The following is a 22,094-nucleotide window of genomic DNA, read 5'->3' as shown; positions in this document are numbered from 1 at the left end:
TGACTTAGTTAAAAAGAAAGAGCAATATCAGTGAAGATACAGCTATTGTTCATTGTGTTGCCTGTCATTAAGAAAGAAATAATTTTACTGTAATTATCTTTGGAAAACCTGCATAGTTCACAAAATTAATTTCGAGAAATTATAGCTACATTAACCGATATGTTAAGAATTCAATGTTTATTAAAAGGAGACTACGAACTTCACGCAATACCATTGCAATACCACCAAATAGGCTGCGTAGTTTAGTTATAGTAGCTTTCAGAACACTGCACATATACCACACTGCTACAAAAAGGCGGTCGGTGACCTTGTGACTCTGGTAAACTATTCGTGCCTCCCGTTGCGAACGTCAAAGTCACCTGCTCCGCCAGAGAGAAGGAAAGCGGATAACGGGAACCCGCAGGAGACCGAATGGTTTGAAGACGACTGCAAAGGCAAACCGTGAAGCACCGAACATCATTAGATCCTAATGCAATTTAATACTGTGCAACAATATTCTGAAGATTTTTTTTTTTAATTTCAAAACTCGTAGATGCATTTCTGCATTCAGTTGAGTTTTTGTTGGAAAATCAAACCCATCATCTAGGGTACTTAACAACACCTGTTTATTAAAAACGGAATCAATATCGGGTCTTTGAGATTGCAATCATTCTTTGGCGCGCTGTCGGCTGAGGAAAGCAGCTCTGCGCGCGGCACAGCAGGTTAATGCAGGACTATGCGGGAGAGAGACCGGTCGTCTGCAGGTGAGTAAAGCGGCGAATTTGCGCACTAGCGAGCGACAGTCGCCACTGATGTTCGGACTGCACTGAAGATTTATGCGCTCTTCAAAATGCCTCTGATTGCCTTATAAGAAGGCATACTTCCCCGACTGAATGATACTTCCACTGTTATAACCTTGTACTATGGATTTGCGTTTTGGTTTTTAAGTTTTTATAACCTATTAATTAATAATCATCTTTCATTCTACTCGCAATAATGGAAACATCGTAAATGTAACATAAACTATGTACTTGAGTACAGTACATTATAAGAATACATATATATAAACAGTTATTGTGCATCTAACACCAATGCTCCAACTGTACACTCTTAAAATACCGAACACATTTGCATTCTGCAAAGGAGAACACCAGCGTTTTCATACACATATCAGTCTGATCGGGTTTTGCACCACCTCTGTGATCTGCGAACATATGCTTGTGTTGTAAAATCATTTGGGAAAGGTTGTTCTTCATACTTTTGGCAAAGTTGTTAACTACCCCGGTGCAGCTCTGCACTTTACTATGTACCGTGTAACACCTCTGACGCTTCCTACATCCCATTGAAAAATATGCCTTCATGAGGGTGGTGTTTTCTTAATTCTGGGGAAATCTAGAACCATTGTGCAGTCAGATAATTATCTTATTTATGGTGGTCTTCTTTTCATTAAAGAAATGAAACTGCTTATGTGTCTCATCTAAATGTTTTTTTTTACACTAAGGGGTATACATGAAATTTTGCACATAAGACAAAAAGTAACATAGTCAAACATTGGTGAACACCTGTCATCAGTAAAGTTGTGCAGTTAGTTTGTTTGGGACATCGTACAGCAGTGTTTATAACCCAGTACGCCACTGGTGTTATTATGGAAAGTGAACAGGAGCATTGTGGCTTAGTTTCGAAATCTGACAGTTTTAACGCTGTTTTCCGTTTCTGTGCCAGCAGCAGTCTCCTTTATTGAGGCTAAATAAATCGATTTCAATAGATGTTTAAATTCTAATTTCAATTGATTTTTGAAAGCAGAACAAACGCTGTGAGCAGAATGTCATGTCCCACAGGCACTTTCCAGCAGACAGTAAGATATACCAGGTGACTTGCCAGAAAACAAGGTTGGTAAGCGGTCCGTCCTTGGCCCCCCGAGTTGTGTTTTATTCTCTTTTTTTATTTAGTTTTTATTTAGTCTTTATTTGAATTTATTTCTCAATACCACACCAACACACCTGATAATAATAAATCACCATAATCTTCATCATCATTATAATTTCATCTGTTCAGCACAATTCTGCAAAGCGCCTTCCATTTCACAGCAGTGACATTTGTGATTCTCATGTGAAGCCCAGTGAAACCCATCAGCTGTGGAGGCAGGCTGCTAATGCAGGTTTAGCCTCCCCGTCCTCCGGTGTGCGGGACCTTGCTCATTTCAGAAAACAGCTCTGCAAAAAAAAATATATATATATATATATAAACGCCTGCCTTGTTTGCATCGGAGCACAGACAGTTCATTTATCCAATATGCGGCTGTTTGTTGGAGACAGACTGGGAAAACAAGACAAACTCGCCATTTTGATTGACAAGCGGCATAAATAGTTTGAAAGGGAACACAGTGTCCCTCCTTTCCCTATAATGTAGGTGTTCAGCAGAACGGCAGTTTTTCTCTGGATGTTCGCAGTTCTGACAGTTCTTCCTATTCACAGATGAATCTGGAGAAAAGGATTCAGCTGATACTTTAATAATTGATTTCATTGTTATATTATGTTGCCGAAACACAAGGATATGTGCTGAAAAGGTCAGTTCTCATTCTTTTATTCCAGGCTTAATGCAGGATCCATCAGATCTAAACAATAAAATAGAAAAGACAAGGAAGAGGAAGCTTAGATTACTTGACTTAATGAGGCAGTGGCTTCCACTGTACTAGTGAATACATTTTTTAATTCTATTTATGCAGTACATTTCCTATATGTTTTGCAGCCCAAAGTGTATATAGAAGAAAACTTGATTAAAAACTATAGTAATAGAAGTAACTGTGATATAATAAAACACTTTAAAATGATAAAACAATTAAGCCAAATATAGCAGATAAAAGGTCAGTTTAGAATTAAACAATGTGACTACAGGGAATGGAAACAACCACCTATAAAACAGAGCAGTAGGTAAAAAAATATATTTGTAAGAAAATTATGAATTATTATTAATACTACTACTACTACTACTACTACTACTAATGATAATAGTAACAGTAATATAAACAAATAAAATGAGCGTCTGCAGCTCTGAGAGAACGTTGGGGCTGGGGTCTAACTGGGGTTATGTAAACTGGTGCTGAGCCATTAAGGGCCATATTTATTTCTAAGGATTTGTGGGGCTTATATATATCCTAAAAAAGACAAAAAGCATTTGTCCATATTCACTAATGCACCAGAGAATTGCGATGATGAAATTAGATGAAAGCGGCATCACAAAAATTAGCGTGTTTGACTTAATGCATGTGTATTTTAGGGCGTTCTGATGTTGAGCTCCAAAAATATTGGAGGAGAAAAAGGAAGCTTATGCATATGACCTGCTGCAGCTGATTTATCATGGCTAGTGCCCATTGCAAAGGTAATCGCCTCTGTTTTTAAGGTCTGGCAAAAGCAGGTAACATCTAAGAATGGGGCTCCTGAACCCCTGTGATACGCAGATTCTCTCATGATCATTGTTTGAGTTTTTCACCGTTGTTGTTCTTCCCATGCCAAAATAAGTCCAATTTAAAGGGATAGTTCACCAAAATAGCACAATTCTATATTGATTGTCTATGGCTAGTAGTTTTCCTTCCAATATGTTTGTTAATGAATAACACTGATCCACACAGGGATGTGGCTACTGCAGTGCACTGATCCACACAGGGGCAGGCTGCAGTGCACTGATCCACACAGGGGCAGACTGCAGTGCACTGATCCACACAGAGATGTGGCTACTGCAGTGCACTGATCCACACAGGGGCAGACTGCAGTGCACTGATCCACACAGGGGCAGACTGCAGTGCACTGATCCACACAGAGATGTGGCTACTGCAGTGCACTGATCCACACGGGCAGACTGCAGTGCACTGATCCACACAGAGATGTGGCTACTGCAGTGCACTGATCCACACAGGGGCAGACTGCAGTGCACTGATCCACACAGAGGCAGACTGCAGTGCACTGATCCACACAGAGATGTGGCTACTACAGTGCACTGATCCACACAGGGGCAGGCTGCAGTGCCACTTGTGAATACAGTCTTATGATCAAGGAGCTACAAGACTGAAGGACACTGCACTTCATTTGCAGTGGCGGTAGTGTAGTATAATGGGTAAGGAGTCTTGCAATGTAAAGGTTGCAGGTTGGATTCTCTGGTTGTGTCATTGTACCCTTGAACAAGGTACTTAACCTGCAGTGCTTCAGTCTATATTCAGCTATATGAATGGATGCAGTGCTATGTAAAAAAAAAAAAAAGTTGTGTTAGTTGCTCTGTATAAGAGTGTCTGCTAAATGGCTGTAATGTAATGTAATGAAAAGCATCTGAAGCAGTGCCTTTTAATAACCTCCTGAGACCTGGATGAAAAAAAGTTGAGTATTTCCATTTTCATGTGTGAAAATATTAAAAAATATATAATTCGATTTTTATTGCATGCTCCTTGTAGTGTAGGTTTTTAGCATACTAGAATATATCATTCTTGAGGTTAAGACTCATGTCCCCTACAGTGGAAAAAATGAATTGGTGGGTCTTAGGAAAAAGAGAGTGATGGGAGGGGAAGAGAGATGGACAGATAGTGCTGGTGGGTGAGAAGGGGAAGAGAGATGGACAGATAATTCTGGTGGCTGAATGATTTACTCAAAGGGAGCGTAGGCCTGGTGGTCTGGGATTAGACAAACGGACACATATGTTCTCTTGATTGCAGAAGCGGGTGCAATCAGCTCAGAAGCCGTCGTTTTATTTCCATGATTGCGTTTCCTTAGCAGTGGGGATTAGCGACCGGGCGGGGTCCTAGGGATATAATCTGTTGATATACCATCCTATTTTTCCAGTCGATCAATCAATTTTTAACACTCTCTTTATACCATGAACATCAAATGACGCATTTGCAGTTCAGTTCAATTCATAAACAGGACAATCAAAACATTAAATTAGAAAACTTCAGATAAAGCAATATGATATGAATTCTTAACATAACAGACACTGGCCAGGTACCTTGAGTTGTATATGTAGGTGTGAGTGGGGACCAGAGAACATTAGGGCAGGTATATGAGACTGACTGAAGAGTAGTTGGTTAATTGGGCTTGGAGACAGAGGGCTGGTGGAGACAATAGGAAGCCTGGACAGTGTGGGATCGTGGGAGGACTCAGGTAGATTCAGTTACTTGCCAAACACATTTTACATCTATTCCCTTCCACAGATAATTTCTTGATTTCAGTGCAGCTGTTAGAGCCAAAAAAAAGAAAAATAAAAAGATTCACATCTGCTCTTGTAGGACTGCTGTCTTTGTGATAGGTTTGTTTTTCTCCACAAACAAAATGAAAACTTGGGATCCGCTCCACTGTTGGGTCCTTCAGACCTGTGTTGTGAAAAAAAAAACCAAATCCTTAGAATGGAACTTTAGATTTAAATGACGAGAGGAAGAGGTGAGTCATCTGCTTCCTGAACTGGGCCTGTAGGAACTATACATTTCTGGGGGTTGTGCTGACAATGAGTGTTTCTGAATAGCTTTGAAATGTCATTTTATTTCAAAAGTCATTAGAACTCACATGAGAGGGGGGCCAGTGAAAAGAAAGGAAATAGTGTTTCATGCAGTGTTATAAAATTACATGCAGTTATGAGTAAGGCTGGCCATATTTGAAAAATATTGGCTAAAGTCACAGAGCAGTCACAGCAAAGTTACAGGAAACTGAAAAAAAGAGTCAGAAATCATGCATGGAGTGTTTTAAAAACATTGATTTATTAATTCTAACCAATCTATGACATGCACAGCAGTGGGAAATGATTGAAATAGCATGCACTATTGTAAAAATAAGTAGGCGAAGCTAGAGTGGTGAATTTAATCAATAAAATCCATCATGGAAATAAAGAGCATGTTTTTGTAGTTTTTATATGCAAATTATAGCTTACCCCTCCCTTACCCACAAAAAGAAGAATGTCCAAGTATTTCCTACATCACTAACATGAACTTGTAATTCCCTTGGTCTAAGTCTGCAGTGATGCAGTTTTAACAAGAAGGTAGATGCAGGGTGCAAATAGCCCTTGTAAGAGCACTCACAAAAAATCCTGTTTTGAGAACTGGACAGCTCTGAACCCTCATGGACTTGACGGGACCACGCCTTTGAGTCCACAAGTCCAGAGAATCGGATTCAGCCTCTCTCTCTCGGGAGAGCAACTCCCACACACACAGGATTGTATACCAAACGAAAACACGGAGTAAAAAATGACTCCGAAGGACAAACCTGTCCAGCCGTAAAACTGGCTTGAGAAGCCAAAAACTACCCGTACAAACCAGGGTGAAAAGAAAGGGACCAGTGAAACAGAGGCGAAGCTCTGGTACCCAACCCGAGGCTGGTCTCAAAAATAAAAAGACAACTCAGTAGAAAACATACTCAGCGAAAAGAAAAGACCTGAGACGCAGCTCAGAGAAAAACAAAAAAAGAACAAGATACATTACCAGGGACAATGTCCCAATACCCAACAGCTCACACAAGTTCAAAATAAAAGTTTAACTACCCTAAGGCGTCAGGATGCGCTCACTGTGCTAAGAGACTGAACGCCTTTTTTAAACGAGGACACAGAATCACACACAAACAAAATTCTGTCCACCGAGCACCTATACCTTACCGGCTTTGTGTAAAGAGTTTTAACACAGAAGCGCTGATTGCTGTTCTGTCAGTGCTTATAAAGGCACCTCCCCAGGTGAAAATCATAGAGAATCAAACACCTGAAATAAATTAAGAATTTCCCAGATGCCGGGTGCCTTCTAGTGGCAGCACAAGGCCACTGCACCCCAGACCCATGACACTCTCCCTCTTTCCCCCCTCTCTCTTTCTCTCTCCTTCTCTCTCTCTCTCTCTCTCCCTCCCCCCCCCTCTCTCCAAGTATTGCTTGGCAGCCACTATCCAAACAGGCGGCCAGGCTTTTAGTGGCAGGATGCATTTAGGCTGTTCACGAGTTCTGATCTGCAAGGTGGGGTTTAATTAAGTCTTCCCAAGTTGTTACAGCAATGTAAACTAGCAGGTACTATGTGAGATGGAAGCGGGGTTATTGATTAGGTGGAGGTAGGGGTCTGAATGGTTTGGACTGCTGCTTGCTTGTGTGGAGGTATGTTTTCTGAAGGCTTTTAAAACCCCATGTCTATCAATGGCTGCATACTACCTCAGCTGTTTGTGGAAACAAGGAAAGAACACTTCTCATGCTCACGTCGTGAAACCCTGGTGCACAGATCTCAAGACACTCCTCACACCCCACATACCCATCCCAAATACCCCACATAATCATCCCACATACCCCACACACCCCACATACCCATCCCAAATACCCCACATACTCATCCCACATACCCCACACACCCCACATACCCATCCCAAATACCTCACATGCCTATCCCAAATACCCCACATACTTATCCCAAATACCCCACATACCCATCTCAAATAGCCATCAAGGGTTTGTGGTTTTAAGAACAAAATATGCATATATAAATAAATAAAATACATTCCGAAATACAATTTATGTGTAAACTCCAAAACAGCTTTTACAGGGACTTTATGCCTAGATTATGTGTATTTATTTCATTATAATATGTATTTTTAAAAAAAATTGTGGTGGCAATAGTTTTTTTCTTTTTTTTGGTTTCAATTCAAAAGTGACACAAGCTCTTCACTCCCAAGGACCAGACAGGCATGATTTAGATGCTGCTGGCCTGGCCAAGGGGTGGCCTAATGTTAGCCACTTTGCTTAAAAACTGAAATTGAAACTGAAATTGAAGTTACTATTCCCTACTATTTTATGTACTTAAGGTTTTGCAGGTGAGGACATGGAACAGGTAGAGACTGAGAGGCCAGAGATCAGAAGGTAAATTTGTGTGCTGATGGAGAGGCATGGCGGCACAGTCTGTTGGGCGGTGTCTCTCCAGCCACACAGCTAAAGTACAAAAACAGAAACAAACTGAATGTTGAACATGACCTCATTTTGTCTTAAATTACCCCAATTTTTTACTGACTTATTAAATGGAGGCAACCCCAGGCTTCTCATTAAGAAGAACTGGATCATAAAATATGAGTTGTCAATCCTGTTTCACAATTAAAATTCATATGTTGACCCATTTATTTTTTTCGCTGACTTGAAAAAACAGAAGGTTTAATTAAGATCAGAAACAATCAAGTACTTGTAGAAGGCATGATGTTGAATTTAAGGGAGAGCTGGCTGGTTTTACTACTTTATATAGGGTCATGACTGAGCTGGCCTGTAAGAAATTGGGTCGTGGTGCAAAAAAGGTTGAGAATCACTGATGCAGATCATTCATGCTCAATTTCGTAAGAACTGGACAAACATTGCAGCAGAAGTACAAAAAAGTGTGTTTTTCAAAAAATTCAAAATGGTGGAAAATCCAGTATAGCGGACATAATGAGTTCTATGAACAAATTTGTTCAGGATGGGGAGGTAGATGTGGAAAAAAATTGGTACATTTCATTGTTACAGTTTTTCAGGTAGCACTATTGCAATTTTAAAGTGGTGCTATAGCACCATCTAGGGTGATAGTGGCACAAAATTTGGTGCAAATTTGATATTTAAGGACTGAGCATGGGAAAGGGGTGAAGGAGCAGGAGATGGAAGAAAAATAAGAACTAGAGTCTGCAGGCAACCTTGGAGGCTTCCAAACCCTTTGAAACTTTAAAAAAGCAAAAAAAAAATACTGAATTTGTGTGAAAAGATTTTTAGACATTCTGTTTTGTCTGATGCCTGTAACCTTCAAACTTTGAGCACATGTTCAAAATGTCATCCTGTTTCCATAGGTCTGGTCAAACTAGGCAGGTGACCTGACCTAGCAGCTGTCTTACATGTGGCAAATCCACGTTTTTTCTATTTCAATCCAAATCTCCAGATCTGAAGCTCGTATTGAGTTCACACTTTGCACAGAGATTCGTTATTTTACCTCCTGCATGTACTGAACATTAACCATATCAGGTCACATGATGTGGAAAATGTGAAGATTCACCATTATGCATTTCACATGATTTTTAGACATTCTGCTTTATCTGGAGATTATATAATCCTTAAACTAAGCACATAGATTCTAAATGTAAATGTTTTTGTTGTTTTGTTGCTTTTTTTTTTTTTTTTTTTGTTTCAAACGGCCCAGAAGCCTCTAAAGCTGCCTGCAGTCTCTAGTTATTATTATTATTATTATTATTATTATCATCATTTGTGCCTATGAAAAACTGCAAACATGCAGCTACGAGTTAAGAGCAAAAGTTGACTGAATCCATGCCACAGAACTGTTTTTACAAAAGTCAGTTGAGGAGAAAAACGCAGCGAAGTTTGTGCGAAAAGTCTGTCTTCCCCCAGCAGTTCTCTTAATGCAGGCCAGTCGATCTTCCAACGCAGGTCACTGGATCGTGAGAATCTCAGCTTCTCCCGTTTTCTGACTGACCCCAGTTCAGATCTGAAATACAGGGGAAGTCACTCTTAATGAACAGCTGGGGGGGTGCTAGCAGTTATGCAGCAGGGTCATTGTGAAACTCACCCTGAGATTTAGAGAAGCCTGCCCCGAGAAACGCTGACTGTGCCTTCTCTGAGTCCCACTCTAGAGAATATTGAGATTGGGAAATGGGAGAGACATCCTGGCGATGTTTTACGACCTCAGATGCTGGAAAGAAAGTGGAGTGAGTCAACTAAACTACTCTCACCTCCCCTCCTTTCACCGATTAAGGATGACTTTTATTGTTCTCATTTCCTGTACTGGACATTTTTTTCAGAGACAAGAACATTTGATATTTGAATTTAATGATGAAACCATTCATTAATGGCCAGAAAGGTCTCAGTTCATCCAGTGTTTCTCTTGCTTTCCGAGGCCAGGTTAGGAGGTACACAAAGTCAATCCAATGTTCAAGGAATTCCAGAAGATCAAATTATTTAAAAAAAAAATCCTGGCTATGACTTTGACACTGATTCGGTCTACATTGCCATTCAATTTCATGTGTCTTTAAATTTCAGCAACAAATTTAAGTTTCTGTATTCACAAACAATACTTTTCAATCGATTCCATGACTATCATAATGAATAGGCATAATGAAATTTGTTTAAAAAATACTTAAGTTTATTTGCTTAAGTCCATGACTATCAGAGGCATAATGAAATTTGTTTAAAAAATACTTAAGTTTATTTGCTTCAGCCAGTTCTGGACAAAATGAATTATGCTCATGACTATTTTTCTTCTGTAAACACAATGCTAGCAGTAGATAAGCCTCCAATCTCTTCTATGTTATTTTGTCCCTTTGAACTTGAAGGACAGTAGTGATTAAATTGGGACAGGGATGAAAATAAATCTGGTTTCTTGTATGATAATTAGGACAAGCAAAGGGTCAAGCAGCCCTCACAGAGAATGGATCTGCCATGCAGAACACTGTTGAAGAGTGCATTTGGGAAATTATTGGACAGTAGAACTTCACATACAGGAAGTTCACCAGACAAGTCTGGCCTGGGCAGTTCAGTTCAGTTCATTTGCAGCACCTGATATCAGTTACACTGATGTTGGTAGAAGTTTTTTCCTTATTTAGAAGTACATGTTCATTCACTTTTTTTCTGCAATTCTGCGACTATACACTGAAATGTATGAACACAAAAAAAGAAATAAACCAGTCTTTAAAGCAGTTTTACATCTCAAGCTTTATTTGCATGTCCAGTTGACTGCTGGAACATACAGTAAACAACCTATTTGGTATTACTCACTGTAATTGTCATTACAGTGAGTGGGAGGGCTTTACTTTTTCTTCCAGTGCTTCCTGGTTCTTCTCAGAACAAATGCAGGATAGAAAAGAGCTGGGTATAATTAAAAAATGTTGTTCTGTCAAGTCGTCTGGTCACGCTCTTTATTTAAACCAAGAAGAGAAATCTAGCATTGTTTCATCTTCTTACATGAAACTATGGGTTTCAACCAGTTTTCCTGAAAACTTTATTTTTCATGGAATTACACAAAGTGGTCCTAGTTTTCAGAAATGAAAACCTAGTTTGACCCAGTTTGAATTTTGCAATGCTGTTTTTGCCCTAGTTTCTTGTGGGTAATGCCAGCACAGCAACCTATATTCCCAGAGAATAGCAATGCAGCGGAGTTTTATTTATATATCCTTCATACAGACCACTATCTGGTCAAGTATCAAATCTTTGTGTCCCAATTGGGAACTACTTCAACTTTTCTGTACTTTTAAAGTTGCTCTGATGGGTGGTGCAGATCTGTTGCCTATTTCCTTCAGTGACCAGCATGGGTGCACGCTAGTGCAGACGTGCTGTTGGGAGACCATCGATAGCAATCTCCTGTAACGGGCACGCTGGGTAAAAAGCAATACTGCGCCCCGAGACTCCCCGGGAGTTCCTGTGCACCCTGTTCCTGTCAGCGGTGTTCAGAGTCGGTGTGTGGCTCTAAGGCTGCTTTAGCAATTACCCACCATGCAGTGTGGAAGTGGCATCACTGCATTACCTCGTTAGCGGGAGGGTTAGTGCACAGGTAGCGCTCTTCCCCAGACTCAAAGCCGTGCCGCTGCACAAGCTGTGGGGGCCCTTTATTTTCGCAATCTATAAACAACCAGTGCCCCCGTTTTAAGGATGACCTGACATTTTATTAAAATAGAAATTTAAGGAATAATAATGAGAGCAAAGAGAATTGAGGACAGAGATTTGTAGGTCACTGTAATTGAAATGACTAAGAACATACAGAGCTACAATTGAAGCTGGTCACATTCATCGAAATTGCTTTGAGTCATAGGCTGCAAACATACATACGTAGACAAAATGGCTGTGACTGAGCCACCATGTTATACAAATCAGAGCCAGAGACTGCACAGTAAGGAAAAGGGGGGACCCTTAAATAATCATGATGTCCATATACTGCTCCATCCACATGTTACCAGACCTGCAGTTTTCAGTTATAAATTATTACTATGCTTCATCTTAACCTGCTATGCTTTTTCATTCAAAAAGCAGTTTAAAACACAAATTTTAAAAATGTTCTTTTGACCACCTATAGACCTTATTTGATTTTTCTTTATTAAGTTATAAATCTTTGAAGTGATTTATAGTTTAGGAAAGAACAATAGCCTGATTAAATGAATAATGTTAGATTAATACAAGTTATCATTCTAGTGAATGATTAAAATAAAAAAATTGTGTATTTTGACTATGCACACACACACACTCACGCACACACACACATGCGCACACACACACACACACACAAGCACTCACAGCGATGTGCGCACACAGAAACACACACACACACACAAGAATTCACACTCATGCACAACATTATTTTATTGCAATCAAAAATAAAATCACCAGGGCCCAGGAGTTCAAAAGTGATCTGATCAGATTTTGACTATCGGATTGTATTAAATCCTGCAAATGGGTAGTTCAAAACCAAAAAACAGGATTGGGATCACTTTGGAATCCGATCAGATCAGGTAATCGAATCCTAGCCTTAATCTGGATCAAATCTTAAAAATGCGTAGTTCAAAACTTTAACATAGGATTGGGATCATTTTGATCCAAAAAATCAGGATTACCTTGATCCCAGTAGAAGGGTGGATTTGGAGTGGATTACCAGAACAAAACGTAGTATACAATTCATTTCAAAATACATTTCAATATAAAAAAGATGGTAGAGTTTGTAAATTAAAATAATACATTGTTTGTAGGCTCAATGGTTGCACAGTTTTTGACTTTTTTCTGTCACATTTACAGTGGCCTCTAGCCTACCTCTCAGAACAGTGTATTCAACCAAATAATAAGTTTATCATCATCAAGTTATCTCAACAAATATTATATCAATCATAAATTAAATTTTGAATCATCAAACAATTATCTACAAATAATAGGCACTAGTCCATCAAAGCATGCCTTGAAGATGCTGCTCTAGAGCTGCCTTTCAATGAAGAGGATCTGTGAAATTTTTGTTGTTGTTGTTGCCCTATTAGATTTATTGTCTTTTATTTAAAATGTGGCTTTTTATTATGATTTAAATCAAGTGCTGTTATATACTTGGCAAAATATGACTTATTATATTCTTCTTAATAAATGGCTCAAACTGATATTCCTTGTATCAAGAGCTGTCAGAGCAAAAAGATAATTTTAGATGTTAAAAAAAAGAAAAGGTTGTTTACATTTGTAGGGCCATAAAAATTGACACTCTAAAAGTTACATATTGCACCTTTAAAGCCCCCCGAATATTATACATAATTTGAAGGTTAGAAAATCGTAATCTTTCTCAGTAATGTTCCAGTGCTTTAAAGCACTGATAATCAGGATCTGGTAATCTTGAAAAGTCTGAATCTGGATCAGGGTGATCCTATCCTGAATTGCTTTGAAATACCGGGACAAAATCTGGCTGAGTTGTCTGATCCTGGATCAAAAAATATGGGATTTCAAAATCTGATCGGGTCTGATTGAGATAAGGGGGGGGTGGTAGACTTGTGAGGAAGACTAGTGGTATCTGTAGCTTGCTTGCTTGCTTGCTATTGCTGTCTTGCTGGTTTGTTAGCTAACAGCAACCTGGTAGCTGGTTAGCTATGTAAATCATAGCTGTGTGAGAGCTGTACTGTAAATCATGTCTGTGTGAGAGCTGTACTGTAAATCATAGCTGTGTGAGAGCTGTACTGTAAATCATGTCTGTGTGAGAGCTGTACTGTAAATCATAGCTGTGTGAGAGCTGTACTGTAAATCATAGCTGTGTGAGAGCTGTACTGTAAAACATGGCTGTGTGAGAGCTGTACTGTAAATCATGTCTGTGTGAGAGCTGTACTGTAAATCATGGCTGTGTGGGAGCTGAACTGTAAATCATAGCTGTGTGGGAGCTGTAGATCATGCCTGTCACTCTGAAATGCTATGCTGAATCATGAATTAACACAGCACTGTAAGTTAAATGAAGATCTTAATGAATGTTTATCATTTTTGTGTTAATTATAATCTTAATGTTTCGTTTTTCAGTATGTTCTGTATGCACATGTTCTGTATCTGTCGTTGTAAAATACAAATTCAGCTGTCTGAAATTTTTTAATTTTTTTACCTCTTCCCTGACTCACATTAAAAATGAGTAAGGTCAAAAATGATGCGTGGAACAAGGTGTTCGGTAGGTCGCCTTGAAACTGGTAAAAAACTAGTGATTTTTATATTATTCATAGATATATATGGAAAGACGGCCAGAAGAAAATCTGGATTGCTGAGTGATGTTGGCCTGTGAGGCCCTGGACGTGGCTTTTGGTGTTAGGCTGGAAGAATACTCAGTTTATATTACATGAACGTTAGCAGGCACATACTGTACGTGTGCGAGTGGAGATAAAACTTCAGAGATACATAGCCTCTCCTCTCTTCAGTCTGTCCCCCAGTGCTAAGATGAGCCTGTCTCCGGCCGGGGGCGGAGCCTGCCCGGATAGCTCTCCCATTGGCTGCTGCGAGGTGCCCATGGAGGACATGAAGGCCCTGGCCATCGGTGCCCTCTCTGCCACCGACATCCAGGAGCAGTACGAGCACATCCGCCAGCTGGGCAAGGGCACCTATGGCAAGGTGGACCTGGTGGCACATCGGACCGAGGGTGAGCGGGGCACCACAGGGCATCACCGGGGCACGGGGTGGGGCACTCCCACACAGCACAGGCACTCAGTCCCTCAGTGAACCCACTGTAGAGAGAAAGCCGCTACATGCTTCTGAGCCACACTTACCATTGAAGTTTAATAGACAAGGCTAGTGAGCTAAACCAAAATATGTATTCTGTCAGGACCACTGTCATCAAGTAGAACTTTATTGACAATAAAGGCAATACAGTTATGTTTGGCGGTGTGGCTCTGTTTTGGAGCTCTCCCGCCAACCGGGAGAGCTCCAAATAATCGCTGGATAAGGCCGGGAGGCCAGCAGCCAAACCCCCCCTAGAGGGGTACACACAGAACAGATCCAGCAGCAAAGCAGTTTTTAACACATATGAATGGAGCAAATGCAATTCCTTAACACATAAGGATGGAGCAATACAACTTCTTAACACATAGGAATGGAGAATGCAAATTCTTGACGCATGGGGATGGAGCTGGGGTGGTGGAGGGGATTTACGAAGCAACGTGCAGCGCTTGCATGCAGGAGGAGCAGCCGAATGAGTAGAGGGAGGCTGTTTAAGTAGACCGCCCTGTTAGTGAATGTACTGTGATAGGCGAACATCACTCAGCTGAGCCATCAGCTGATTCGGCCGGAGCGCTTGACTCTCGTGACCTGCCAGAACTACGCGATGCTCCATTTATGACAACATATTAACACATAAAACACCCAGATAAATGTGGCTGTGAACTACAATCACAATAGTGGACGTGTAAATTAGATTACAGATGACACAGGTATAAGCCACACAAAGAGGCAAGCAACCCGTATTGCATATAATCCCCTTTTTTCATATTGTGATAGTACGATGTATTGTGATATTCTTGTCATTGGGTAATGTCATGTAATGTCAGAACATTGTGGTAGCATTACACTGTGCATTATGATAACACTATGAAAGTCACACCTCATCTCAGCCGAATGCTAGTGTAATTACCTGTGACAAGGCCGACCCTGCGGTGTTAGTATCAGTAATGAGGTGATGGAGGTGAGTGATGGTTCTCCAAGCAAACAGTGAGCTCTTTATTATGAACACTGAATACAGTAAGCTGTATAGCGTAAGCTAATACTGAGAGCTGACTGGGGAGAGAGCACGCAAGGCTGGCATCCTCTCCACGTTTCAAACTCAGAAACAGGAACCGAGCCCCTGAAGCTAGTGTGATCCTCCATTTGAGAAGCTTCTTTTGTGTAGAGAAATACAGACAGCCGCACTTTTTAAAATGCCTCCTTCCCTTTTGAGTTGTCGAGGATTCCAGAGCTGAGGGGAAGGGGGTCAAAATGAGTTTTAACATAACTGTGTGTGTGCATGCCTGTTTGTGTGTGTGTGTGTGTGTTTCAATATATGTGTCCAGGTACAAAGCTGGCCCTGAAGTTTGTGAATAAGGACAAGACCAAGCTGCGCAGTTTCCTGAGGGAGTACAGCCTCACCAGCGACCTGGGCTGCAGCCCCTTCATCATCAAGGTGCTGGACGTCCTGTTTGAGACAGAGGATGCTTACGTCTACGGCCAGGAGTACGCCCCCGCCGGAGACCTGTTTGACATCATCCCACCCCAGGTGAGCGTTCAGTCCCACACTAGCACAGGTGTTCAGCACACCCCAAGTTTACCTTGTCATTAGTCTCAGGACCCAGGCAGTCTGATGTGAAGGGTACTTATCTGGGAACTTATCTTACTCTAGCACTGATATGCACACCAGAAACCTGGAGGGTTAGACATTGGCCACTGGACGTTGATTCTCTAGAGCAGTGGTCTCCAACCCTGGTCCTGGAGAGCTACAGGGTCATAGTGACTCTGCAATTTATGAATCAATTAGAGCAGTTGATTACACAGTTAACTCAACTCTTGGGTGTCTTGGGTCTCAAATGGGTGCTGATTTTAAGGTGAAAACAAAAACCAGCAGACGCTGTAGCTCTCCAGGACCAGGGTTGGAGACCACTGCTCTAGGGGTGATTCTCAGAAATGTCACTCGTATTCCACACACACCTCACACTATTCACTCATTTCCCTGTGTCTCATACTTTGAGACGCTGCCCTTACCTTAGACCCACCATCACTGAGTAGCGATTGGTTGGATAACATTGGTTACATCCCAAATACTGGGAGTGAGTTAATCGCTGTGAACTACACTACACTGCATACTGTTGAAATGCATTTGTACAAGTGATGTGTGGTCAAGGTGGGCAAGGTAGGCACTGCCTACTCTGTTAAAATGAAGTATAAGTTAGATTTCATATTGCATATCCACTTTCATTTTAGTGTTTTTTTAAAAATGAAAGATTAAGGAGCTTGTGTTTACGCTGACTAAAACAAAGAAAATGTCAGGCATCAACATATTTATCGTAAAAGTGCTCTCCTTTTTCAAGTGAAATCTCCCAGCTATTTTGCGCATGCTCTGTTTGATCCCGCAATACTACACAAGGTACGTCAAAAGGCAGTACTCTTCAATACCTTTATCAAATAAAATATATCATTACATCTTTGTTGTTTGGCATGCATTAGCAGGGTTAAGGGAGCAGCGGAGCGATATGTAGCGGAGCTGCTAGCTTAATTACATTTCCCTGTAGTATATGGTAGCTCAGCTACTTTAAAAAACTGTTAACTTTCAAGTAACTAACTCATTTTTTAATCAAGTAGCGAGGTAGTATGGACAAAAAAAACAGTCCTGGAGTTTGCATGTGGAACACTGTCTGTGCTGCCTGGCTGTTTGGTGTGAAAGTGAACGCTGGTATCCGTGTGAGCAGAGAGGGCTTTCTACCCCCCGATTCTTTTCCCTCAGAACAGCAGCAGTTACTAACCCGAACCTTAACCCCAGCATCCCATCATGGATGAGGGATGTGTGCAGTTCCATAGCAGTAGTTCTGCCTCTCATCATTCTTCCGGTGCATCCGTGAAATCAAGTTAATGGGCTGCTAAGCTAATTAGCCATGTAAGGCACCTTTTGTTAGTGTTTTAATAGACAAACTCAGTCATTTGGGGAGTATGGTTCTCAGTGCAGTTTCAGAAAATAAATGGATTATTTTAGGTTCAGCTGGATGATTTCTGAATTTTTGGCAGATTTATGAAATCCTGAAACATGAACTTAATAGCTAGTGCCCAGAACCTTACCTTCCCACATGTTTTGTACACAATTTGCATGATTTATACATGTGCTGCCAGAACACTGAATCACTCTAGTTGAATATGATGCTTTCCACCTACTTGTCTGTTTACTGCAGCTGTACACAAACTGCTTTCTGTTTCAACCAGTTGCTCTAGCTTAATGTGCTAAATTGCCATGTTACACTTGTGCTGTGTACTCCTGTATCAAACCACACAGTAAGTATTTTTACTGTGCAAATGTTGTGTGAGTTGCACTGGATAAGAGTGTCTGCTGAATGCCTGTAACGTCATACCAAGGTTACATGTGTAATCAGCATCTGTAGCCTGTGACCGTATAAAAAATGTCAGATTTTCAGGAAGAGCCAGAGCTGGTGTGAAATTCAGAAATGGATCAGCTCTTGTTGCTCCCTGATTTAGTGGATAGGAGCCTGGTGTGATCTGGGCCCTGCCTGTGTGCCTGACTGTCTGACTGCCTGACTGCCTGTGTGCCTGTGTGCCTGCCTGTGTCCCTGCCTGTGTGCCTGTGTGCCTGCCTGTGTGCCTGACTTCCTGCCTGCCTGTGTGCCCATCCCAGGTGGGCCTCCCGGAGGAGGTGGTGAAGCGCTGCATCCGGCAGCTGGGCCTGGCGCTGGACTTCATGCACGGGCGGGGCCTGGTCCACCGCGACGTCAAGCCCGAGAACGTGCTGCTATTTGACAGCGAGTGCCGGCGCGTGGCGCTGGCCGACCTGGGCATGGCGCGGCGGGAGGGCAACCGGGCGAGGCGCGTGAGCGGCACCGTCCCGTACACGGCGCCCGAGGCCTGCCGGGCCGGCCGGGGGATGGACGGCGGCGGCGTCCCCGTGACGCGCGGCCAGGACGCCTGGGCCTTCGGCGTGCTCATCTTCTGCGCGCTGACGGGCAACTTCCCCTGGGAGGCCGCCCTGCCCTCCGACGCCTTCTACCGGGAGTTCTGCCGCTGGCAGCGGGCACCGGGGGCCGGGTCCTCCGGCCAGGGGGGCGGCGGCGAGGGTGAAGGCGGCGGCGGCGGCGTCCCCTCGCAGTGGCGGCGGTTCACGGGCGACGCCCTGCGGATGTTCCGGCGCCTGCTGGCCGTCGAGGCGGAGGATCGCAGCGCCGTCACCGACGTCTTCCGCTTCGTCGAGTTCCAGCTGGTCAGCGAGCGACGCCGCCAGCCCTCCTGCCGCAGGAAGCGCTCGGAGTGGAGCGCGGGCTCCTCTAACTCCTCCTCCTCCTCCTCATCATCTTCCTCATGTTCTTCCTCCTCCTCCTCCTCCTCCTCTACACATTTCAACCACAAGCACCCCGAACCCTTGACCCCGCCTTCCTCCGCCTCCGCTTGCCTCCACCCCGCCCCCTTCAGGCGAAGTGTCCCCTCGGACCCGCGTCCCAACGCCCATCACTCACCTGGTCGTCAGAAGAAGGGCAAAGGTCAAATGGTGATGGCCACCGCGATTGAGATCTGCGTGTGACAGAGATGGGCAGGCGTGGTGGCATAGTCTGGGTCATCCCAGCTATTGTTACACCTCCCCCCCTACCCTCCACTACAGACAATAGCCATCTTGACCAGGACTCCCTGGCAGAAGAGATATTGTATCTCAGTGGGAGCTTTCTGGTTAAATAAAGGATAAAACTAAAAGAAATTATGGGAGTTTTGGGTTACCTAAAACAGGAGTATGGGTGTTGGGACTGCTCGAAGCTGAAGACCAAATTTTGACTACGCTTAACCAGCTCATAGAGTACAGCTCCCTGTTTTATTCTCACATTTGCTGTTTTTTTAAAAATTCTGGACAACATTCCAAGGTTGGAGGACTATCTTTGTCTCCGTGGCTTGATGAAACGCTCCTGAGCAGAACATGCAGCATAGTTCACCCTCTCACCCCTCTGTGGTTCACTCTCTCACTCCTCTGTGGTTCACTGTCTCACCCCTCTGTGGTTCACTCTCTCACTCCTCTGTGGTTCACTGTCTCACCCCTCTGTGGTTCACTCTCTCACCTCTCTGTGGTTCACCCTCTCACCCCTCTGTGGTTCACTCTCTCACTCCTCTGTGGTTCACTCTCTCACCCCTCTGTGATTCACCCTCTCACCCCTCTGTGGTTCACTCTCTCACCTCTCTGTGGTTCACTCTCTCACCCCTCTGTGGTTCACTCTCTCACCCCTCTGTGATTCACTCTCACACCCCTCTGTGGGTCACCCTCTCACTCCTCTTTGGTTCACTCTCTCACCCCTCTGTGGTTCACTCTCTCACCCCTCTGTGGTTCACCCTCTCACCCCTCTGCAGTTCACCCTCTCACTCCTCTGTGGTTCACTCTCTCACCCCTCTGTGATTCACTCTCTCACCCCTCTGTGGTTCACCCTCTCACCCCTCTGTGGTTCACTCTCTCACCCCTCTGTGGTTCACTCTCTCACCCCTCTGTGGTTCACTCTCTCACCCCTCTGTGGTTCACTCTCTCACCCCTCTGTGGTTCACCCTCTCACCCCTCGGCAGTTCACCCTCTCACTCCTCTGTGGTTCACTCTCTCACCCCTCTGTGCTTCACTCTCTCACCCCTCTGTGGTTCACTCTCACACCCCTCCGTGGGTCACCCTCTCACCCCTCGGCAGTTCACCCTCTCACTCCTCTGTGGTTCACTCTCTCACCCCTCTGTGCTTCACTCTCTCACCCCTCTGTGCTTCACTCTCTCACTCTTCAGCAGTTCTCCCTGAGGTCTCTGACTCTGGTCCATCACAGTGAGACAGATTCATTCTCACAGCCCTGAACCTGTTTGATGTGCAGCTGAACCTGAGCTTCACGAGCTGGACAGACTCATGAGAACTGGGATTGTGTTTTCCCTCAAGGGGTCTCAATCTAAGCTTAAAGATCTAATCACTGCAGGGACATGCTGACATTGACTCTCTCAGTTCCTATCGACTCTGAGCCTACTCCTCTTTACTGACTGCAAACAAGGACCTTCACATCAGGAGTGACATTCTAACTGACATCCTGCTGTCTTTTTTATTTCCTCATCCTGGGTCTTAAGCATCGAGACTCACAGGCCCTCCTGTGACCTCAATCTCAGGACAGCATTCAGGAGCGGATGTCCTGTTCCTCTTGTTCCTGCGTAGGCTGTTGAAGTACAGCCATCGCTTAATTTCTCTCTGTACAAGGACAAGCAACAAAGACTCACATGTGCTCTTCATGCTAGGTGTCCTCACTTGACCACAACCACAGACATTGCTGTGAATATTAAAATCGTCCTCAAAGGAAGTCATTTTGTGTGTGTGTGTGTGTTTGTGTGTGTGAGTTTCAAGGTGTAATCAAACAAAATGTTATATACAGTGAATTACATATGTGAATGAACAGTTGGACAGTACTGGCAAACTAAAGAATTACCCAAAAAAGTATACATAAATATGTAAAATATTAAAATATATACAGTGAGCACCATTATGTTTTGGACAAATACATATTTTCACTTGATTTGGCTCTGTACTGCACTACTGAACTTAAGATTTGCAATAATTTGCTTAACATCAAACAATTCACTTGTGGGTAAAGTACAGAGATTCTCAGCTTTTATTAAACGGTATTTTTTGGTACACTTTGGGTTCACCATGTAGGAAGTACAGCATTATTTATACACAGTCCCCTGTGGATTGGTCTCGGCTGCGCTGGCTGGTGGAGAGAGCACACGCACCTGGGCTGCGGTAGCTAATCAGCCCAGGTGGCCTCCACAGTTCGGGGCCGAGACTGGGAGCACACACCGAGAGGGCCAGTTTCGATTTTAGTTTAGTTTCTGTCTTTTTTTTTTTGTCCCAGCACGACAAGAAGGTTAAACCTGCCGTTGAAAAGCAGGAGGAGCCGGTCAGGTGAAAAGCAGGAGGAGCCGGTCAGGTGAAAAGCAGGAGGAGCCGGTCAGGTGAAAAGCAGGAGGAGCCGGTCAGTCTGAAAAACAGGAGGAGCCGGTCAGTTGAAAAGCAGGAGGAGCCGGTCGGGTGGAAAGCAGGAGGAGCCGTCGGTGAAAGCAGGAGAGCCGTCAGGTGAAAACGGGCAGCTATGAACGGAGCCGAGCGCTGTCCGCCAAGATGACACGTGACTAAAGGAATTTAACTGAAGGTTTGATGATGAACATAAAGTAACAAACCAATACAAAAGAGTATGAAGTGTGCAGGTCAGTAGGATCAGTAGTGAAGGGAGCGTTTGGTTGAGTGTAACAAGTGCTGCCAGGTGTTGTGAAGTGCAAAACCAAAAGAACATTTCCAGAGTGACATAATCCCAAGCAGCACAAAACAAGCTACCATGAAGAGTAGGTGAGAGAGACAGAGAGAGGAGTTAGCTTCAGCTGCTTTTGTAGAGGTGAGTGCCACTGATTCCCCCAGGTGTTCTGCATCACCAACAACAATCCTA

General features: G+C 43.2%; 1 protein-coding gene across 1 annotated transcript; it reads left to right on the top strand.

Annotated features, from left to right (window-relative positions):
* Nucleotides 1-532: 532 nt before the first annotated feature.
* On the top strand, nucleotides 533-20,954 carry LOC135243634 (serine/threonine-protein kinase SBK1-like). The gene is made up of 4 exons (XM_064315605.1): nucleotides 533-743; nucleotides 14,343-14,560; nucleotides 15,963-16,165; nucleotides 18,284-20,954. The coding sequence occupies exons 1-4, from the start codon at nucleotides 706-708 to the stop codon at nucleotides 19,178-19,180; spliced, it is 1,356 nt and encodes a 451-aa protein (XP_064171675.1). The 5' UTR covers nucleotides 533-705; the 3' UTR covers nucleotides 19,181-20,954.
* The last annotated feature ends 1,140 nt before the right edge of the window (nucleotides 20,955-22,094 follow it).

Source organism: Anguilla rostrata, chromosome 17 (genome assembly GCF_018555375.3).
Source record: "Anguilla rostrata isolate EN2019 chromosome 17, ASM1855537v3, whole genome shotgun sequence".
NCBI classification, from domain to species: domain Eukaryota; kingdom Metazoa; phylum Chordata; class Actinopteri; order Anguilliformes; family Anguillidae; genus Anguilla; species Anguilla rostrata.
The sequence above is the reverse complement of the archived record's forward strand: the minus strand, read 5'-3'. Positions and strand labels throughout refer to the sequence as shown.